Here is a 20,721-nt window from a genome sequence, read left to right as displayed (position 1 = left end):
CCCTGAAACTATGTCCGATCAAAACTCAAAAGAGAAACCCTCGAAACATGTTCGACCAAAAGAGATAGAAACCCATGAATCTGTTCGTTTGGATCAAAGAGAGGGAGATAAAGATGAAAACCCTAAGTCCCTAACCCTAGATAACTAACACAACACTCATCTCTATAGAAGGATTTGTACCTCTTGTTATTGCTTGACTTTTCCATAGATTTTTAGGGTTTTAACATTGATTACAGTAACTTTGGAAGATTTCAAGTATCAATGTTGCAATGAAGAATACAAACAAGGAAAGGTAAGAATTCTTCCTCATTTTTTAAACGAATTAATATGTTTTTGTATGATGAACTGATTTTTCAATGAAGAATATAAACAAGGAAAGGTAAGCGACATTTACATAAAAGAAGTTTCACTTAGCATAAAGAAAAATCTGTGAGTGAAAATAGTGAAAATTTTCATCCAGAACCAATGAAAAGTTCAACAAATATCGTCTAGAGCGGCAGAGAAAACAAACAGATTTCAGCCGAGCGAAATTAGTTGTTTTTTTCATTCGACCCAACCGAAAATCCTTTACGGTAATTAAAACGACCTAAAACCCTAAAAATGTTCATTTAAGTCGATGCCCTCGTTTAAGTCGATGTTTTCATTTAAGTTGATGTTTTCGTTTAAGTCAAATGACTCTTCTTTCTTGATGTAGGTTGCCTCATTTTTAATGGTGGTTCCTCATCTGTGAGATCTTGAGGCATCATTAAAAGCTTGTAAACAAAGACAATAAACTTATGTATCTTGCAAGCTTTTTAATACTAATGGTGATGTTGATAGTAGTGATCGATATCATGGATGAGTTGTTTGTGTGAGACAAAACTATAAGTGAATAGAATATTAGATTTATTGTTAATTTTTATTCAAGTCCTTATATTTTAGATTGTTTATTAAATGATCCTTATAACACTCTCCTTAAACTAGTTTGGTAAAGGAAGAGCAAATACATAGATTGACCTTTCTAACGTACTGCCTATACTAGATATCGCTCTTCCTATACCAAAAACTAATTTTTTTCCTATTAAATATGTGTGACTTGTGTAACTATTAGAGTTTTTTTGGGCTGCATTGGAGAAAAACTCGAATTAGAGACACTCAATTTAGCGATATGAAAATGAGAATTCAATTGAGACTTGACACATAATTTAATGAAAGTTTTTTTTTTAAGTTTAGCATTGGAGATGCTCTTAGCTTACGATTGGAAAAAAGGGGAGACCATGATGAAGCACCATCAAATGAAAAATTGGCGAGTCAATAGGTTTGATCAAGAATTCTTTACATCTTCAATCTAATACTCATGATCGCATTTCTTCGACCATCTTCATCTGGCTCGTCCTCTTCCCTAATTCGACTCCACTTCACTCACTTCACATAAAAACACCATGAAAAAACTCTGTCTTTTTTTTGTTGAACTATGAAAAAGACTCTATCATTCATGAATAAAGTGGATTCGGATGAAGGAATTCCTCCTTCAAAAGAAAAAGACAACGATTTATGCAAAACAGAAAGGAAGAGAGACGTATAAAAAATGATTGTAAAGACATGTCATATCTAAATTCATTATACTTTAACTAGTTTATATTAAAACTTAAAACTAATTTATTTCTAACAATTCTTATATTATAATGTGGAATAAAATCCATGTATAATAAATCTACCTACTTCTAGGATTAAACTATAGCCTATGGAGACAAAGTTCTAAATCGTTTACGATTTTTCTTTTAGTTATTTTTTTATACTAGGGTATATCTCGTGCCTTATGGTACGGACACTTGTATCAATCAAATGTTACAAGTGAGTTGATTTTTCTTTTAGTTAATACTAATGGTGATGTTGATAGTAGTGATCAATATTAGGGATGAGTTGTTTATGTGAGACAAAATTATAAGTGAATAGAATATTAGATTTATTGTTAATTTTTATTCAAGTCCTTATATTTTAGCATTATTTATTAAATAATCCTTATAACACTCTCCTTAAACTAGTTTGGTAAAGGAAGAACAAATACATAGATTGACCTTTCTAACGTACTGCTTATAACAGATGTCGCTCTTCCTATTAGAGATTTTTTGGGCTGTGTTGGAGAATAGAGAATCTCAATTGAAACTTGACACATAATTTAATTAAAGTTTTTTTTTTTTTTTTTAAGTTTAGCATTGGAGACGCTCTTAGCTTACAGTTGGAAAAGAGGGGAGACCATGATGAAGCACCATCAAATGAAAAATTGGTGAGTCAATAGGTTTGATCAAGATTTCTTTACAATCTAATACTCATGATCGCATTTCTTCGACCATCTTCCTCTGGCTTGTCTTGTCTCCTAATTCGACCCCACTTCACTCACTTCAGATAGAAAATTACGAAAAACACTGTCATTCATGAATATAGTGGATTCAAACGAAGGAATTCCTCCTTGAAAAGAAAAAGACAACGATTTATGCAAAACTGAGAGGAAGAGAGACGTATAACAAATGATTGTAAAGACATGTCATATTTAAATTCATTCTACCTTTAACTAGTTTATATTCAATCTTAAAATTAATTTATTTCTAACAATTCTTATATTATAATGTGGAATAAATTCATGTATAATAAATCTACCTACTTCTAGAATTAAACTATAGCCTATAGAGACAAAGTTCTAAATTGTTTACTATTTTTCTTTTAGTTATTCTATTATATGATGCTTACAAATGCGTAAATTATTGGTACAATTTTATTTGGTTTATCATAATATGTATAATCATCGTACCCTTATTTGTTAATTTTAGATCTCCCTTTCAACAAAAAGAAAAAAAACTCCTCATAATTTTATCCTTAAATTTAGGCTAAATTATGAACTTGTACCAAAAACTAGTTTTATCTTCCTAACAAGTTTTGCTTTCAGCAAGGATGAAATTCTAATTCTAATCAATACAAAAGAGACCTCATTGAAAGAATAGTAAGTACTCCAAAGTAAACAAGAAACTTAAAAGAGCTTTTGTACAGTTTATCATGTGGGTTTAATAATCATCTATCAAAAATTTGAAGGAAATAAACACACATTTAGAGAGAGAGAAAAAGGGTAGTTTAGATAATCAAGAAGAGTGTTTTAATTGAAAAGTAGAAATTGGTAAAATGGGTTTTTAGGGATTATGGTGATGATCATCAGTACCAATGAAAAGGAGAAGTAGAGAGAGAGAGAGAAAGTTAAAAGAGGTGGGGTTTCTGTTGTAGCTTCTGTAATCTGGTTGTTGTCTTCAATTGAGACTGCAGAAGGGTAGACAGAGAAAGAGATATATAGAGAGAAGATGGTGCTGTGTCATGGCGGCGGTTGCAGAAGAGAAGCTGTAATTCTGCATCTTTAATGCATACAGTGTGTGCTGTTAAATACTAAAGGAATTATTCAAGGAAAAAAAAAGAGAATCATCAGATCGATTTGATCATCATCATCAATATCTACTTCTTCAAAATACAACAACCCAAAAACCCAGAACAAAATCCAACGTGTATCCCCAAAAGCTGCAAATCTCTTCCTTCCCCTCTTCTTCTTCTTCTTCTTCTTCTCTCTCTAACAAAAACCAAAAACAATCCCCAACCACTCTTTCCCAACTAAAACAAGAAAACAAATCCTAAAATCCCCAAGAAAAACCCCCCAATACCCAAAATCACATTCTTTTCTATTCTATTCTATCTTCTTCTTCTACTAGTGGTTTCATTCTTTTTCTCTCTCTCTAGTTTCTACCTTAAACAACAAGCATTTGTTCTTCAAACAGGAATACCCTAATCTCCTTTCATACCCAAAAATAGAAAAAACTGAAGTGAGGTTTATAATTTGCTATGGATTTTCAGATCCAATTGAAGTTCTGCTCAGCTAATTGTTCAACACAATGGCTGGGTTCTCACTAGGAAGAGGAATAAATAACCGTACTAGTAGTAATAACCAAGAAAACCCATCTAACGAAATCCCTCTTGAAACCTTATTCCTTTACAAAAGTGGTGAAATTTCATCATCATCATCTTCATACAATAACAACAAGGGTTTTGAGTTATGGCAACAACAAAGTGTTCAAAGGAATTACCTTTCTGGGTTAGAAGAAGTGGGTGTTAGAAGAAGAAGAAGATCATCTAATAATAATAACAACTCAGATGAGTTTTCACCACCACACTGTACAAGGGAAGAAACAACAACAACAACAACCATGATGATGAGACAAGGAGGTGGAGGAGGGTATGGAGGAGGAAGTGGTGGTGGTGGTGGTGGAGGGATAAGTTGTCAAGATTGTGGGAATCAAGCAAAGAAAGATTGTATACATATGAGATGTAGAACTTGTTGTAAGAGTAGAGGGTTTCAATGCCCTACCCATGTTAAAAGTACTTGGGTTCCTGCTTCTAGAAGAAGAGAACGCCAACTACAACAACAACTTCAACTCCAAGAAAGAGGAAGTGGAGAAGATTTAGAGAGAGAAACTTCAACTCCTACTAATACTACTACTAAAAGATTGAGAGAGAATCATCCTTCTTCTCTTTCTACTCGATTACCTTCTAATTCACTCGGTTAGTACTTCACTTCTACTGTCATCTTCTTTTTATCATCACCAAAAACAGAGAATATTATCTCTCTCTATCTAGAGAGAGAGAGAAAGAGAGTGAAGTTAGAGGTTGTAGAAGTACCAGTGAGTGATGGTGCTTCTGCTCTGAAGGAGATTTTACATCATCAAGATAGCCCATATCGTTTGCGTGTTACAAAAACCAAAATTCCGAAATCAATCGTCACCCTAAATAAAACCAGCTTTTTCTCTTTTTCTTTCTTTCTTCTTTTCCTTTCTCTTTCACTCATAGTATTACTCAAGAGTTAGAGAGAGAGAGAGAGAGAGAAATGAATTACTAGTACTGTTTATGGTTTATGTTTATTCCTCTATAAATCTTTCTTCTTAATTGCTTCATTTGTTATAACATTCTAGGGTTAGAAGTGGGGAATTTCCCAGCTGAAGTAAATTCAACCGCAGTGTTTCGCTGTGTTAGAGTAAGTGCCATGGATGATGCTGAAGAGCAATACGCTTATCAGACGGCTGTTAACATTGGTGGTCATGTATTCAAGGGTATTCTTTACGATCAAGGCCTTGAATCTCATTACATTCCCGGCGAATCCTCCTCCGCTGGTGCCGGTGGTGGTGGTCCGGGTGGTGGTGGTAGTGAGGGTGGCGGCGGAGGAAGTACTTCCGGTGCAGCAGCAACGACGTTGCTTGATCCTTCTTCAATTTACCCAACTCCTTTCAATGCCTTCATGGCTGGTACGCAATTCTTTCCTCATCCAAGATCTTGATCAAAGAATTGAAACAACAAAATTCATCACTCTTAACAAGTTTCTCTCCCTCTCTCTCTCCCTCTCTCTCTCCCTAATATTGTTGTTCTTCATTTAGTCAAATTAGCTAGTTACTATTTATAAGTTATTATTATTGAACCAATTAACTAGGACTAGTTATTAGTACAAGAGAAAATTTTAAGAAAAAGGGTAATCCCCTAACAAATTATCATGAATGAGAAATTAATCTACTCCTAAATTACTTTTGTCTTATAATTCATCATCTTTTTGTCTTACTACTAATGTTTTTTTAGGGGTTTGTTTGTTTGGGTTGTTGTTGTTATTACAAATACAAATCTCTTTTGTTAAGTTTTATAAGTGAGTACTAATTATCTCATAATCATATGAATGGGGTATGCTTTGCTTCTTTGTTTTGGATATTTTTTTTTGGGGGGGTGTTTGTGGTTGGGTTGTCAAGTTGAAAGTAACTTTTTTCCTCCAGAATTTCCGTTGGTTTGCCTCTTTCATATGGGACATTTGTACGTGCTTTTCTTGGGCCATTCATTCAACTTTGATTTATGAGCAAAAAAAAAAAAAAAAATCTTAGTATATCATTCTCACTATAGTAGTTTAAATTATGTTGATGGGATTTTTGAGAGAGATGGGGAGAGAGAGAGAGAGGCCCATCTCTTTAAAGTCTATCCATGCATTGGCTTCTAACCTCTAAAAGTTAGAATAAGTTGAAAAAAATGGCTTATTGCTTTCTCTTTCTCTCTCTAGTCTCTCTCTCTCACTAGTTAGTAGTATATAAAAGAAGACAAGGGAAGAAGTGACTTTCTTTCTGTTGTTAAGCAAAGTTCACTACTCATGATAATATGGGGTGGAGTGTTGATGATTAGATGCTTTTGTTTTAATGCAAACCTTATTGATTGCCTGCAAAGTATTGTATGTATGGGTGGGAAGAGCCCTACATTTTATGTGCAGATGAGTAAGTTAACTAGCTAGGTCAGAGAAATGCCTTCATATCTTTGCAGATTTAGGAATAAGTTAAAAAAGAAGAATTGTTTAGAGTGAGAAAATTTTGCCTAATTTTACCTACTCTCTATGACCCATATATATCAACTGCCATGTTCACTTATTTTTTTAATTGTTCTATTGCCCTAGCTCTAACAGTATATGCAAGTCAACCCATTGTTCCATTCTCATTTGTATTGCTTTCACATAATTCCTACTTCCTTGATAGTTTGTGTGTGCTTCCATTCATGCTGAACACTCATCATCATCACATGTGAATGAAAACTCCTATGTGTTTTCCTTCTTTTTTTTGTAATGTTCTTTTGATGATGGAATCTTCATGGACAAAATTGGAATTATGCATGTTATTCTTCGTGGAAATATCTTCACGCGTGAGTAAATCCCGTAAAAGATGGTCCTAATTATGATTTTTTGTAAGAATGATCTAGAGATTATTAATTCAAGAGTTCTTGGGAGAAACATGTGTCACCTTCTTAATGAAGACCACTTTCCCTTATTTGCCTTGCTAAGTTATGTATCAAATGAAGCATAAAATAATGCATTAGTTTCGTAGATTTAGAAGATAATAAATCTCAATTAAGCAAGGAAACATGATTTTTCCCGAGAAAGCATTCTCATAAATCAATTCGATGACCACTATATTGTTTCGGTGAAATATTTGTAGTTTTACTTGAAACAAAGATTTTGCAATGGCTTGGGGACGTATGTTGTAAATAACAAACATTCACAATAGATCATGATGACAAGTCCTTAATGCCATGTCGTCGGTGGAATCTCCTAGATATTTTCATTGTGGAGTGGTTAATAATATCAAGTTAAAAACGTTTTTCTCATGATAATTTTGTTGTTAAATGGAGTAGTACAATGACGTAAACTATCTAGGCTATGTTAAGTGGATGAAGGCCTTTTCTTATTTGGCTATAAATTATAGATTACACGTCAATTTATGACAGAGTTTGATGATAAATTAACTTCATGTTCTAATCTACTGCGCAATTGAAAGCTTTCAATTGAAATTGTCGAACTCATCATAATATACTGTATTCACTCAATAATTATCCAGTTACATGCTTAGTATGTCGGGTTAAAGGTGTTATCCCATATTTGGAAAAGAAAATTTATAAAACAAGTACATAATTCAATGGAATAACTTTTTTGATGCTAATACCTTGCGCTATCCAACTGTGTATGTTCGAACGTAATGTATAACCAAACCTTCATATATGTTTTTGTGCGATTGCGTGCTCTCTTGTATAAAATGTGCAATATAGAGGTGCAGAAAATGAGTCTTACGGATATTATGCTTCCCAAGTTCATGCAATTAGTGTCATTCATTTTAGGGATGATAAATATATTTTAATAATTGATGGTAAAAGAACTATAGCCTATTGGAGAACTGCAGATTTCGATTCATTGTGAAGATACCGTAACTAGAAGCAGAATCAATTCGATAAGGTACTACTATATATTAATCTAGCGATCTGTTCATCATCTTTCACATATATATCTATATATGCAAGCATCTTTTCTTTATAATTTGATCTTTCTGAAACTAAGAATCATTACCTATATTGGTTAGTATCAAATTATTATATTTTGAACATCTTTTTGGTGGGTGAAAAAGCTAGCATTGCTAAATTCTTATAAAAGGAGCATAGAATTTGTTAATTATTCTATTGAGATGTTATGCTGTAGATTTTCGCATGAACATAAACTAAACAGATATCTAATAAAGAATATGTCTGCAGTAGCTTAGTCACGAATCATGATCGATTAGATATAAGTAATTAAGAGAACATTAGAATATTGATATTCATTTATGTTCACATTGGGTTGTGTATGTGTTGTTTGATCCTTGTGGGTTCTACTCAATTTTAGGGCTACTTTTTGTTGAATATTATTTTGTTTCTGAAATATGAACTGCAGATGAATTGTTTCGTAAAATTTAAATCCTGGGTAACGATTTTCGTGTTTCTTCTCTTTGACAAAGAGAAGTCTTAATGACCAGGATTTGTGGTTTGCTTCTAATATGAAGTTGTCTTACTATTTCTCGTTTTCGTTGGCATTTTTCGTTTTGGATATCACTCCTAGTTCTTAATGTGATGGGTTGTCTGTGTTTTAGATTGTGATTTACCATGGAAGATGATTGTTCATGGTACTTGTGTTCTTTCTGCATCTAATAAAAGCATTGGCGCTTACGCTAAAAGATATTTCCCTTGTTTATCGACGAATTGTTCATTTGCTTATGTCCGTTCTTACGATTATTATTTCAACCATAGGACTTATAGTTGAGAGCTAAATCATGATAACAATGTACCACTTGCCATGCAGGAAACTGCGACTAGAACAGGTTGTAGCTTTGATGCTTTCATTATAGCAACTTGATGAGAACACTTTCATGCATTTATGCATATTAAACGGAATTGTCTGTCCTGAAAAATCGAGGAAATGTCCTTCATTGATCTTACCAAGTGAGAAAATGATGTTCTTTTTGGCTAAATTGCAAGAAGTAGTATGACTACGGTATGCATGATTTTGTTTCTGATACAGAATAACAAAACCTTGCTCGAGAACTTTATAGCAAAACAGTAGTCAAGAACTACGAAGATTTTTAATTTCAACATTAATGTTGTGGAGAAATGGAGAAACAGAATAAATCCATGGCAGTATAATGGAATCGAAAAGAACTGACTAATTGTGGAGGGCGCTTCAGAAGTACGCTAGGAAGGATCTATTTCGGTTTCGTGATAGGCATATTGTCCACTTTAAGCGTCTAAGAGCATCTCTAGTGAGACATTCAAACTCTAAAACTTAAGAGTGTCACTTAGGATTTGTAGAGATTTTGTTAAAAAATATATTTTTTAAGGGACAATCAACTAGACACGCTATCATGATGGGTAACATTATTAATAAAGACACTCCAAGAGATACTCTAAAATTAGAGTGTATACTTGACTCTCCAAGTGTCATTTTAAAATTTTAACGAATAGAAATTCTTGTTTTTTAACTAATTTTTATCTATTGAACTGAAGAGTGGCATGTGTATTAAGCAGAGGTATTCTAGAGATCTCCATTGGAGACAAACAAAAGTTTAGAATGTCTCTACGTTGACAGTTAGGTTTGAGAATCTTCATTTACACTTAGGATTGAGAATTTTCATTGACACTTAACAATTAGACTTTTGGAGTGTTTGTTAGAATGTCCTTGTGGAGATGTTCTAAGTGCACAAAATTGTGGAAAAGATCGTAGTAACTGTATTACTTTTTTCACATTCTTCGTTTCTCTACAAAATTGTAATGTGATTTTACATATATTAATATGAACTTTCAAAATGCAATTTTATATGATTTTATTTTTATCAATAATAAAAAAATATGAATTTATTTAGATCAAAACTCTGTGAAGTTTTTCGTTGCGGTGAGAAATGATAATTAATTTCTTTTCTTTTTTAGTCTTCACTCCCTGATTTGCAATACCTTTCAACAACTATGCAAAAAGGTCTGCAACAACTTTATAACACTTTGGAAGAGTTTTACAACACGTTCCAAAAACTTAGAAACACCTTGCAAGAGTTTTGCAAGAGTTTCGCAACATACAAGAGTTTCGCAAAAAATGTTGAGCGTTTAGTCAAGTAGAACACAAATATATGGATATTAAAGAAAGAAAAATATAAATTTATCTTTTTAACAAAAAACTAGAATGACTTTTTAACTTATTTAAAATTTGATCTTCCGTCCAATTTCCTGTCTTGAAAAACTAATGAATTATAGAATAGAATACGGTACCAAAGTCACATATCATGGCAAACAACTCTTTTCCATAATATTTTATAAGATAATATGATATGAACCAATGTACTCTCTCCGTCCCAAATTAAATGTTCCATTTTGAAAAGGTATTTTTTCACAAATTTTACTTTTCCAATTTTATCCTATATTATTTTGAGTTAATTCGTATTTGGCCCCCTTACTTTGTGACCAATTTCCTATATGGCTCATTTTTAATGTAAATGTCAGAAATACTCTTCCTATAAATATTTTGAAAAGAAAAGTGAGAGAGGTGAGTTGGAGAGAGAGAGGAGAAGTGAGGTGGAAATTCATGTTTTTTATTTAATTTTATTTTGAAAAAATATTTATAAGAAGGGTAGTTCTGACATTTACATTAGAAAGGGGGCCATATTTAAATTTACGGAATATAAGGGGCCATAAAAGAAGCTGGTCACAAAGTAGGGGGCCAAATAGGAATTAACTCTATTATTTTTAGCAAAGTTTTGTAGAATTCAAAAGAATTAGCAGCACATATATACTACATTCCAAAAACATAAATTATTCTTATCTCTCTTCAAATTATTACCAAAATACAAATTGTTTTAATTAAGTAATAAATATACCATATACTGTCAACACTAATACAAGGGCATAACAGAAAAAACTAATATTTTAATATGATAAAAGAATAAATGAGACTCTTAATTTAAGACTGGAGGAAAAGGAATAGATGACTCTTAGTTTGGGACAGACCCAAGAGGAGTTATATTCTTTTTTTAATGCACTAACAAACCAATGTAATATGTTGTGACACTTCATAATATGTAGAGAAGAGAAGGTAAGTATGGATTTTGATGGCAAACATAGCTCTAATTCATTCTTTCTCCAACGTAGATGTAAGATCCGTTCTATTGTCCACCACTTTTTGGTGCAGTGGTGGTCACTTTCTCTTAAATCTACGAAGTTGTGGGACGGAATCGCGGTGGAAGTAATTTATCACTTAGATTTATTCAATGTAATTTAGCCAATAAATAAGGTAGAGATAGGCATAGATAAACTTGCATACCCTTAAGATTCTGTCCGAGGATCTTTATATGCCCATAATTCATGATGTATTGTATATTACAATCATGATATATTAATGTATCAAATATAATGACTCGTGGAGTCTAATCTTATAAGAAAAAAAGAATCACCTGGGAATCTGTAATGGATTTACGGCCAAATCTCCCAAAAACACAAACATAATAAAAGTGGGAAGTCTAAACTTGAACCAATTGTATGACTGGTTTTTCTTGTATTGTGTTCATTTTGGTTGTGTTTTGGAGCTTTGTCCTTTCAAGGTTAGTGGGTCAGAAAGTTGTGAGGGTTGTGGTTTTTGATCATTTCCTATATAGCAGGGATAAACTGCTCATGACCCTCTCTCTCTCTCTCTCTCTCTCTCTCTCTCTCTCTCTAGAGTTGGGTACCACACTCTACACAAGTGGTACTGTTAGAGGCTACCATCTATGATCTACATCTAGCCTTTGCAGAATATTATTGAAAAAGCAAACCCTAAAAGGCATGCTCACAATCCTATTTCATTTACTCTGAAATAGTTTTTTTTTTTCTTATTTAAAAAGAGAATTCAACAATTATCATTAGGTGGTTGAGACATTGCTTTCTAAAATAATCACATTATTATGTATTAAAAAAATGAAATAACCATAGACTTCTCTCTCCCAAAACTAATGACTGAAAGTACCTAGTGATAGTGAACCTTGCCTAGAGTTTGTTTGCATCTATGGTTCGTTAAGAAGGTGTCAGGCTTAAAGACAAAGGTAATGCCAAGATTAGGGCTTGTTTTACACATTCTAGAGAGAGAAAGAAGCAAGGTGTAAGTAAGAGGGGTATTTTGGAAGTACATAGGTAGTACTAGTAGTAGCTCTTCTGATCTCTATATGTAAGAATGGAACCTGTCATTTGGATTGTTTTTTTTTTTTTCAAAGTGACAGAAGTGGGAGTAGTAGAGTAGTACCTAATATTGTTAGGGCTTTCCCCATAACTTCTTTTAACAGATATAGCGTACTAGGTTTCAGTTTTTGCTCAGTGTTATTGTTGTTGAGCTTTCAACCTTTCCTTGTGGTCCTACCACCCCTACTAGTTTTTATGCACTTCATTTTTAAAAGACAAAAGTTTGACCACTTTTAACGTGGGTGAAGTTGGTTCTATTCTCACCCACGTTAAACACTGGTGAAGTCTAGTTCATGGAAAATGCATGTCTTAGTTTCAAGTTTATTACTACAGTATGATTTTGTCAGCCCTAATTGTGCATCTTGATTTACCTAACGATCTAATTTTACCACTCTTTAATGCCGATAGGTTGGTTTCCTTTTCTTTTTTTAGGCTCGACCCTATCGACATTTCAGCCCTGATACATCGCCGATAGTCCCCTTGGTCGAGATGGCAACAAGCTGGTGAACTCGTGGGACGGCTAGAAGTAGATAAACAGATGTGGTACCGATTAGACCTCTTCTGAGGAAGAGAAAAATTAAACTAACCAAACAACAACATGAAGAAACTTTAAAAAGCTCAGCGAAACAAGTTGAACAATAGCTATATCTGAATTAGAATCATATCTACCAATATTCATATAAGGAAAAATCAGAAAGACAAACAAAAGCAAAGAGCACTTCACGTTCTTTTAGATAAACGTCTGACAAGAAGGGCCTAATCAAAATTCTTAGACGGGTATATTAATGCATTGATCTATAGTAACGAGAATTTAACCAGAAACAGATGGCAAGAAACCAATGAAGTACAGTTCATGTGGACTTAGACTTTTAGTAAACCAGAAATTTTAAACTACTGACCTGGTTCACCATCTCATCTATCTGATTTGGGAAGGAGAACAAAGTAAACCAGATGCATCTGATCCAATTGCTGCAAGATCACAAACAGTACAAATCTGTCCCTCCTGGCTTGGGACGAACCTAGAACTACAGTAAGGGCAAGCAACGTCTTTTTGCCCCCGATATATCGGTGTAAATGTTGCTCCACAAACAACAAATGGGTTTCTGAAATCGTAGTTAAGTTGGGTTTCGTCTTTCGAATTTCTTTCTGTACTTTGCAGTACTTTTCTTGCTCTTTCTCTTTGACTTTCGATTGTTGGGTTGGTCTCTAAAAGTCGTCTAGCAAAGTTACCTGCTGTGTTAAAGTTTCCTGCCTTGTAACAAATACTCATTGCATTGAATAATGCAAGTCTCAAGTGAGGTGTCTGAAGGTTGCAGTGAGTGAAGTAAGCAGCTAATTCTTGTTGCCGAATAGGATCATCTTTCACTTCCTTTCTCTTAAGCTCAATTTTAATACCAAGAACATATTCCTTTGATATTGTGATCAATTCTTTGATTTCGTCAACTTCTCTTCTTGATTCAACCACAATTAGAGGAATTGAATGGAGAATGCCAAGGAAGATACGTAAAGCTTCGGAGAATTTCCCGCTTGTTGTTGCTTTATAACCAGACTTGAGCTTGTCTTCTAACTGAGAGAATTTGAAAATTAGGGCTGGTGGTCCTCTCACATTAGGGCTGGTAGATTCTGTCCATCCTCTCTCGATTGCCAGTGAGATCACAGGAGCAGAGGAATATGCGCGCAAATAGGAATGACTTCCACTCTGAAGATCAAGGAACATTGGCTTCAAAGGAGCAAAATTTTTAATACCTAGCTGTCGGTTGAGAAGGCGCATTGCCGTATCAAAATTGCCAGCAGCAGCATGTTCACCAGCGAGAGATGATTTCTGAATCCAGATCTGAGCTACAGGCATGCCTGGGGTTGGGGCAATAAATACCGAAGAACGTGCATTAGCTGAAGCTTTTGGAGTGTCAAGTTCGGGTAGGAGTTCTAAGTCCTCAGCAACCCATCCTTCCTCACCATCTTCTTCGTTACCTTCCTCATCTGCAGACACTATTCCGATATCACCATTTTGTGTTTCGCCGAGGTCAGGAATATCCAAGTTTTCTCCCCAGTCACCTTCTGTAGCATCTTCATAATCTTCCTGTACTCCTCTACCGACGTCATCAAGACCACCCTCAAATATGCCTTTCGTGACCCTCAACAAGGGCCAATCTCCACCAGATAGGATGGGAGATGGTGGAATCAGAAGGGAAGATTCCCTCCCTTCAGGTAAAGAAGGAATATTATCTCCCAACTCAGCTGCCAGTCTTTCGGCTTCATCGACAAGACCATGAACAGAAGCTGTAATATAAGCAAGGGGTAAATGGCCGGAGTTCTCTAAAACCTTGACCCGTTCACGAATATCACCTAGATAGAGGGCATTGTGGAATTGACCCATCACGTCATTTTTAACCTCAGCTATCTTCAGCATCTTCGAAAGCTTATCTGTATTTCCAGTTATGAGATATAGGAATGAAAGCCTCTCGAAATTCTTTGTTCTCTGATATGCATACTCTACAATTCCTGCATTACCCTGACGAAGGGCCTCGACTCCCAACTTATACCAGTGATCTTTCTCATCTATCTCCTTAGCAGAAGCAACTGCTATCTGGATATTACCACTCTCAAGAGCCAAATTGAAGCGAGTTCTCTCATCTTTGACAAAATGTAGGGCAACTTCCGGGAAACCTTTCTGCTGCAGATATGAAATCATAGCTTGTCCACAGAGTTGTGAGCTTCTGATGATGTTCATAACATTGTCGTACCTCTTCCTTAGAAGGGACAGCTTGAATACGTATTCTGTTGGATCAATAACTATTGCCCGATTCTTTCCATCCCGGTCCAAGCAATGAAGGGTCTTTCCAGAAACCTTTGTGATATATATAGGGACATCAAGGGTTTTGATGATACCATTGTCTCCATTTGGAAGACAATACTTAATGTGATTCAGTGTTGTATAAATGAAAACACCATTATCATCCCAAGCTCCACTCTTCACACGAATTGTTTCATGAAGGGTGCATTGATGGACAAGTGTCTTACTAGCAATAATAATGGCATGTTTGCTCAGTAAAGCGACACTTTCCATATCATTTGACCAAACAACATACTTAATAAGTGGCGATTGAAGTTCACCAAGAACAAGCCTCTGCTGGAGGTCAAAGATGAGAACCCTATCCTCTGCCCTAAACAGCAAGTTTCCTGTCCCAGCATAGAACATTGCATCTGCCCCCGCAGGAAGACTAGATTTCTTCACAATCTCATTTTTAAGGTTCTTGACTAGCACTTGGTTGTTGCTCTTATCAATCACAGCAAATCTATTTCTGGCCACAAAAGTAGCTGATCCTCCAAGTCCTTTTCTGGCATCTTGGAGTCCATCTCCCCTGCCAGAGCTGTCCTTAGGTATGATGTAAAGTTCATATGATCCTCCGTCCACATCCGAACAGACCAAAACAGCGTTTTCTGTAGGACTGTAAGATAGAGTTTTTGGGTTTTGGTTCAAGCTGGTGGAGCCGGGCCGTCGTATTGGGATCACTTGAGTTTCTCTCTGGGTAGAGAACTCATAAAATCGCAGAAAACGATCTTTGACATAGTACAAAGAATCACCACTCGTAGAAAAAGCAGGCCTTTCTCTCTCCAACTTAAAGACAATCATACCACTATCATGACCAGCAGCAAGCAGGTTCATCTCTGGATGCAACGCAAGAATCCAAAATCTGTCATGCTCTCTGCGGAATGTTTGGAGACCAGTTCGCTTTGTTGCATCCCAAACACGAATACTTTTGTCTTCTGAATTGGACACGATAATGTCCTGCCTAGTGTGGAATAACACACACGACACATTATTCATGTGACCCCGTAATGTGTCTACTTCCCACGCCTTGGTATCTGCAAGAGAAAAATAGATAAAATAAAGTTACTTCATATCACTAAATTGTCTCCTCAGTACACGGATCCAACATCACATCTCTAAATTAAGTGAAGGGGTTAACAAGAAGAAGCATATGATCCAAACGAAATAAAGTGGTGTGGTTGGAGAAGCTAGTCACGGATTACGGTAGGTAAAGAGTGTACCACTGGTATCCCTTGACCTATCTTATATAGCAGTCACCTGGGGTGGTATATATTTTTCCTCATCCAATAGTCTATGTTTTTCCTATTTGGCCTGTTAGTCCCTTACCAAAACGTCGACTGATGACATAGCCACTAAGGCCTATGCATTATTAAATTAGTGCCAGCTAGTGGATGTGAGGGCTTGGAAGTGGGTCTAAACTCTGATGGGTGGAAACTATTATAATTTTGACTAAAATTCATCGCCGAAGTTGAGAAGACTTGCGAGAAGGCTTTGTTGTCACTTTATGAAACAATATAACTTATAGTTATCATGACAGTTAAACAATTAGGAGGTTAATATGCTAAAACAAATTACATGTACTGTAGTAGCGTTTGTGAATTGTGATCACATTTTTCACAATGTGTAACGAACACAATACTATGTATTTTAAAGTTTTAACTTGAAGAAAACTCCGGATGTATTCAACCTATACATCTATGGCACTCTAAACAGATCATTTCACTCATATGTATCTACATTCCGCAACTTGATAAGACAGACATTGAAGATAAAATTACTGCAACTTCAGATCTCAAAATGCAACTGAACTAGGATGGGACCACTTTGCATCAGTGAAGGCAATCGATTACTAATTGAACTGAAATTATTAAGTTGTAACACTTGAGAGCCAACATTTATGAGGAGAAAAGTAGAAGAATTTTAAGGAAAAAAGGAGAGATAGTTGGCCTGCACCATGGTATCACTAAATGAGCCTCTAAACGTATTCAAGGACAAATATTTATAAGATAACCTGATTTTCTATCCTAAAGGGTTCACCAACCTTGTCTGCGAGAGGTAGTGGTAAATAAATAAATAACACATATAGACGATAGATGAGCTTATAACCATGGTATTAATGATAGTGACTAGCGGCATGGATCAGAATAAGAGGAAATTTGAGAGAAATACCATTCATACGCCAAAGTTTAAGCTGGCGATCATCTGCACCAGATACAACCAAAGGTAGAGTTGGATGGAAAGAGGCCCAGTTGACCCCTCGGTCATGACCTTCCAAAACATACTTGACAACAGCGTCAATTCCACCAAACAAATCTGTGTTCATCTGGCTCAACCTCAAGATGTCATCAGCAGGGGACACTGTTTTTTTCTTCAATGCACCTATGTCCCATACACGAACAGTCTGATCCAAGGAAGCAGAAACAAGCAAGTCCTCTTTAGGGTGGAAAGAGGCAGACATAACATAATGGTTGTGACCAGTCAACACTGAGATGCAAGTTCGAGACTGCCAATTCCATATTCTGATTGTCTGATCATCACTAGCACTAACAATCCAAGGGGATTCGTTATGAAATTGAACTGTACGGATGTAATCAAGGTGTCCAAGAAGGGTAAAAAGGCATCGATGCATCTTGTAGTTCCAAACCTTGATTTTGTAATCGTCTCCTGCAAAATCCAATATTTCCCATAATCGTAAAACAAACTACTGCATCTAATCCCTCCACGAAACCAAGACTAGAAAATGCAAACACATCAATCAATAAATCTATGAAAGTTTTTGGCAAATAATATGTTTTCGAGTTATAATGAAACAAAGTGTTGAAACTCAAAATGGAAAAGAATGGCAATATCAAGTTAGGGAAGGAGTAAGTTTTAACAATATGAACAATACTAATGATCATAAGCTGAATTTTATACCTCCAGAGACGAACAAGGGCTGAGAATTATGAAAATGAACACCACGAACTGGTCCATCATGTTCTTCGAATTTATCAATAAGTGTCCCCATCCTGTAATCCCAGAGATGGATCACACCACTGTGAAGACTCGCAAGGATCCATGGTCTTTTACTGTGAAAACTAAGCCCCTTCACCCGATTACTCTTAGTTTCAAATTTCGTCAGCATCATTAACAATCAAATATCACAAACCTAAATACCTAAAATCTGCATCCAAAACAACAAATTCATCACCAATCTCTCCTTCAGAGTTCAGAGATATCAAAATTCACAGGTATATCTTCAAATACACCACATAGATCCATGATCATTTCAAAATTGTGAAATCAGGTAATTGTTAACTAATTAACCTAGAATTTGGATCTAAAAGACCTAAAACCAATTATCAGATAAAGATCTAAAGAGATCAAAACATTTCGAGATTAGAGAACTATAAATAGAAGAGGAAGTGGAAACGGAGATTACCTCAGATCTGATAATGAGGAAGGTAAATCAACGAGGATCACACCATGAAGAGAGAGAAAGAGACAAAGGAGTTTCAACTTTGGCTCTGATCTGCCCTAGAACGACTGTAATCTTTTCTGTAGTGTGCGAGTTTCTTGTGTAAGATAAAGAGAGAGAGAGAGAGAGAGAGAGAGGTTTAGAGAGAGAAAATGTTGTATTACTCAATAAAACGGACAAGGAGAGAGTGGGATTCTTTCTTTTTTTTACTGTTTTTGTTGGAAAACAGTTGACGTCACAGATTTATAACGAAAATTTTTGTTGAAGAGGAAATCATCCACCCGTAGATGTGGTATAGGTGTGTTGTCATTATCTGTATGAGCCGTCCGATTGAGGGGTAAAAAAGGCACCGATAAAAACGGACCGTGTTAAAATACCTTAGAAATGAAGTAAAGAGGTTTAATTTGGAAGTAGAGACTCCGGCTAAAGGCACCCGCCCGAATGCTGTAGGCCTCCGGATTAGACACAAATGGGTGCTTCTAAAGGCACCGAACTAAAAAGCTGTTAGCATCCATCTCTGTTAGCACCAGGCCCAACCACTCCTTTCTCTATTAGCACCAACAAACTATGTAGGCACCAGTCCCTTCTTAGTTAACCCTAACCCCTCCATCCATCTCTCACAAAACCAATAAGAAATCTCACTCTCAAAGTTTCTCTCTCTAAGCAAACTGAGTACCCGATAATCTAAATCGAAGCTTCATGGGGTTCCCAATTCCACCACTCGAGATCATCAATCGATACAAGGATTACAAGAAAACCATCAATTAGTCTCAAATTTAGAAGACAATGAATCACCCAAGCTAAATCTGCAAGAAAATGGCTCTGGTTCACTCAAACCAGTGTGGGTTCAAGTTGTTGAATATGAAACAATATCGAGTTTGAATGGAGGTCTCGAAAATTTTGATCGAGAGAGCATTTTCACATTGAGAAAACCGACCGAAGGACTATCCCCTACAAGCCAAATTAATCTTGAATCACCAAAATATGAGAAACTCATTGGCGATGCTTGTTTGTTCTTGAAGAAGGGAACACCAAAAACATGTCCACCAAATGGTGAGAACAATGTAGTAATTTACTTCACAAGTTTAAGAGGGGTGAGAAAAGCATATGAAGATTATTGTCAAGCTAGGGTTATATTAAAGGGATTTGGCGATAAGATTGACGAAAGAGATGTATCTACGCATAGTGGTTTTCCAGAGGAGCTAAAAGTGTTATTAGGAGTTGAATATAGAGGGTGGGTTGTCGAGAGTTTTCGTAAAAGGGGGAATGTTCAGGTAGTTGTAAGATTTCCTACGAAGAAGATGATGATGAAGAAGATAGTGATGAGGAGAAAGAAGAGGAAGAAGAAGAGGGAGAAGAAAATGGAGGTGGTTTTCATAGATGTCCAGATTGTAATGAAAATGGTATTATAAGATTTCATGTTTGGTGTTACTATAAGAGATGAAGAGAAGCTTCTCTGTGATCAACTAGGTTTTCAAATGTATGTGTTTTGTTGTTTGTTGTACAGTGAAGAACTTTCATATAAAACATGGAAGAAGTGGTGTAATTTGAGTGATAGACGCTTGTAGATTTTTTTTTTTCTGGATTCCAATTTTAGGTAATAAAATTGTATACTTAAAAAAAAAGATGGAAGAAGCAAACGAAGGTGAGCGTCACCCACATTAATAACAGGTGCTTATAGAGAACTCGGGTCAATGACTATTGACCCCCGTCAATAAAATATTTGGATGCTAACAGCCTTTTGGCCTGGTGCCTTTAGAAGCACCCGACACAAATTGTGAGGTCCCATGTGCACTCCGAAGGCCAAATAACATTTTGGGCGGGAGCCTTTAGCCCCTCCCTTGGAAGTATGATATTTAAAGGAAAGCTTGATTTTTCAACCATAGAAACCAATGCTACACTTCAACTAAAAAGAAGAAGAATGCTATAACAATATTGTGGTTGATCAACTAGTATCCATGAACCTCAACAAAAAAAAAAAAAAAAAAAAAAAAAACTAGTATCCATGATCCAAATGCTCATTGTGTCAAAGTGAAAACAAATCATTAGATACAGATAGGACAATGTAAAAAGATAAATGTTAAACAATTCTGATAGCCCTGTATGGTTCGAAACTTTACATTTTGTTTCTGGTGGTACAAGGTGATTCATTTTCAGTGATTCATTTTCAGTGATTCAAGATTCAAAGACCTCCTTCATAAAAAAAAATAAAGATTCAAAGACCTACAATACATTCTGGACATGTATCGCATTAGTATGATAGATCAAGGAGTTCGGAAAATGTTTGGTAAGTTTAGTTTTACTTATATTGAGAGAGACATGCTTTCAGAAAAAAAACAAAAGAGAGAGAGAGACA

General features: G+C 35.5%; 2 protein-coding genes across 2 annotated transcripts; one reads left to right on the top strand and one right to left on the bottom strand.

The window, feature by feature from the left end:
* The first annotated feature begins 2,743 nt into the window (after nucleotides 1-2,743).
* Nucleotides 2,744-5,579, top strand: LOC147545194 (protein SHI RELATED SEQUENCE 1-like). The gene is made up of 2 exons (XM_086634326.1): nucleotides 2,744-4,572; nucleotides 4,980-5,579. Exons 1-2 carry the CDS (start codon nucleotides 3,906-3,908, stop codon nucleotides 5,339-5,341), a joined length of 1,029 nt encoding a protein of 342 aa, XP_086490452.1. The 5' UTR covers nucleotides 2,744-3,905; the 3' UTR covers nucleotides 5,342-5,579.
* Nucleotides 5,580-12,706: 7,127 nt separating this feature from the next.
* Nucleotides 12,707-18,841, bottom strand: LOC147545193 (Coatomer, alpha subunit). The gene is made up of 4 exons (XM_086634325.1): nucleotides 18,330-18,841; nucleotides 17,825-18,071; nucleotides 17,078-17,572; nucleotides 12,707-15,942 (listed from the first exon to the last, which is right to left on the bottom strand). The coding sequence occupies exons 2-4, from the start codon at nucleotides 18,033-18,035 to the stop codon at nucleotides 12,992-12,994; spliced, it is 3,657 nt and encodes a 1,218-aa protein (XP_086490451.1). The 5' UTR covers nucleotides 18,036-18,071; nucleotides 18,330-18,841; the 3' UTR covers nucleotides 12,707-12,991.
* Nucleotides 18,842-20,721: the final 1,880 nt, after the last annotated feature.

Source organism: Eschscholzia californica, unplaced genomic scaffold (assembly GCF_041429995.1).
Source record: "Eschscholzia californica isolate CP2 unplaced genomic scaffold, dmEscCali1.0.p SCAF_4, whole genome shotgun sequence".
NCBI classification, from domain to species: Eukaryota; Viridiplantae; Streptophyta; class Magnoliopsida; order Ranunculales; family Papaveraceae; genus Eschscholzia; species Eschscholzia californica.
Note: the sequence above shows the minus strand (reverse complement) of the source record. Positions and strands in the feature narration are given on the sequence as shown.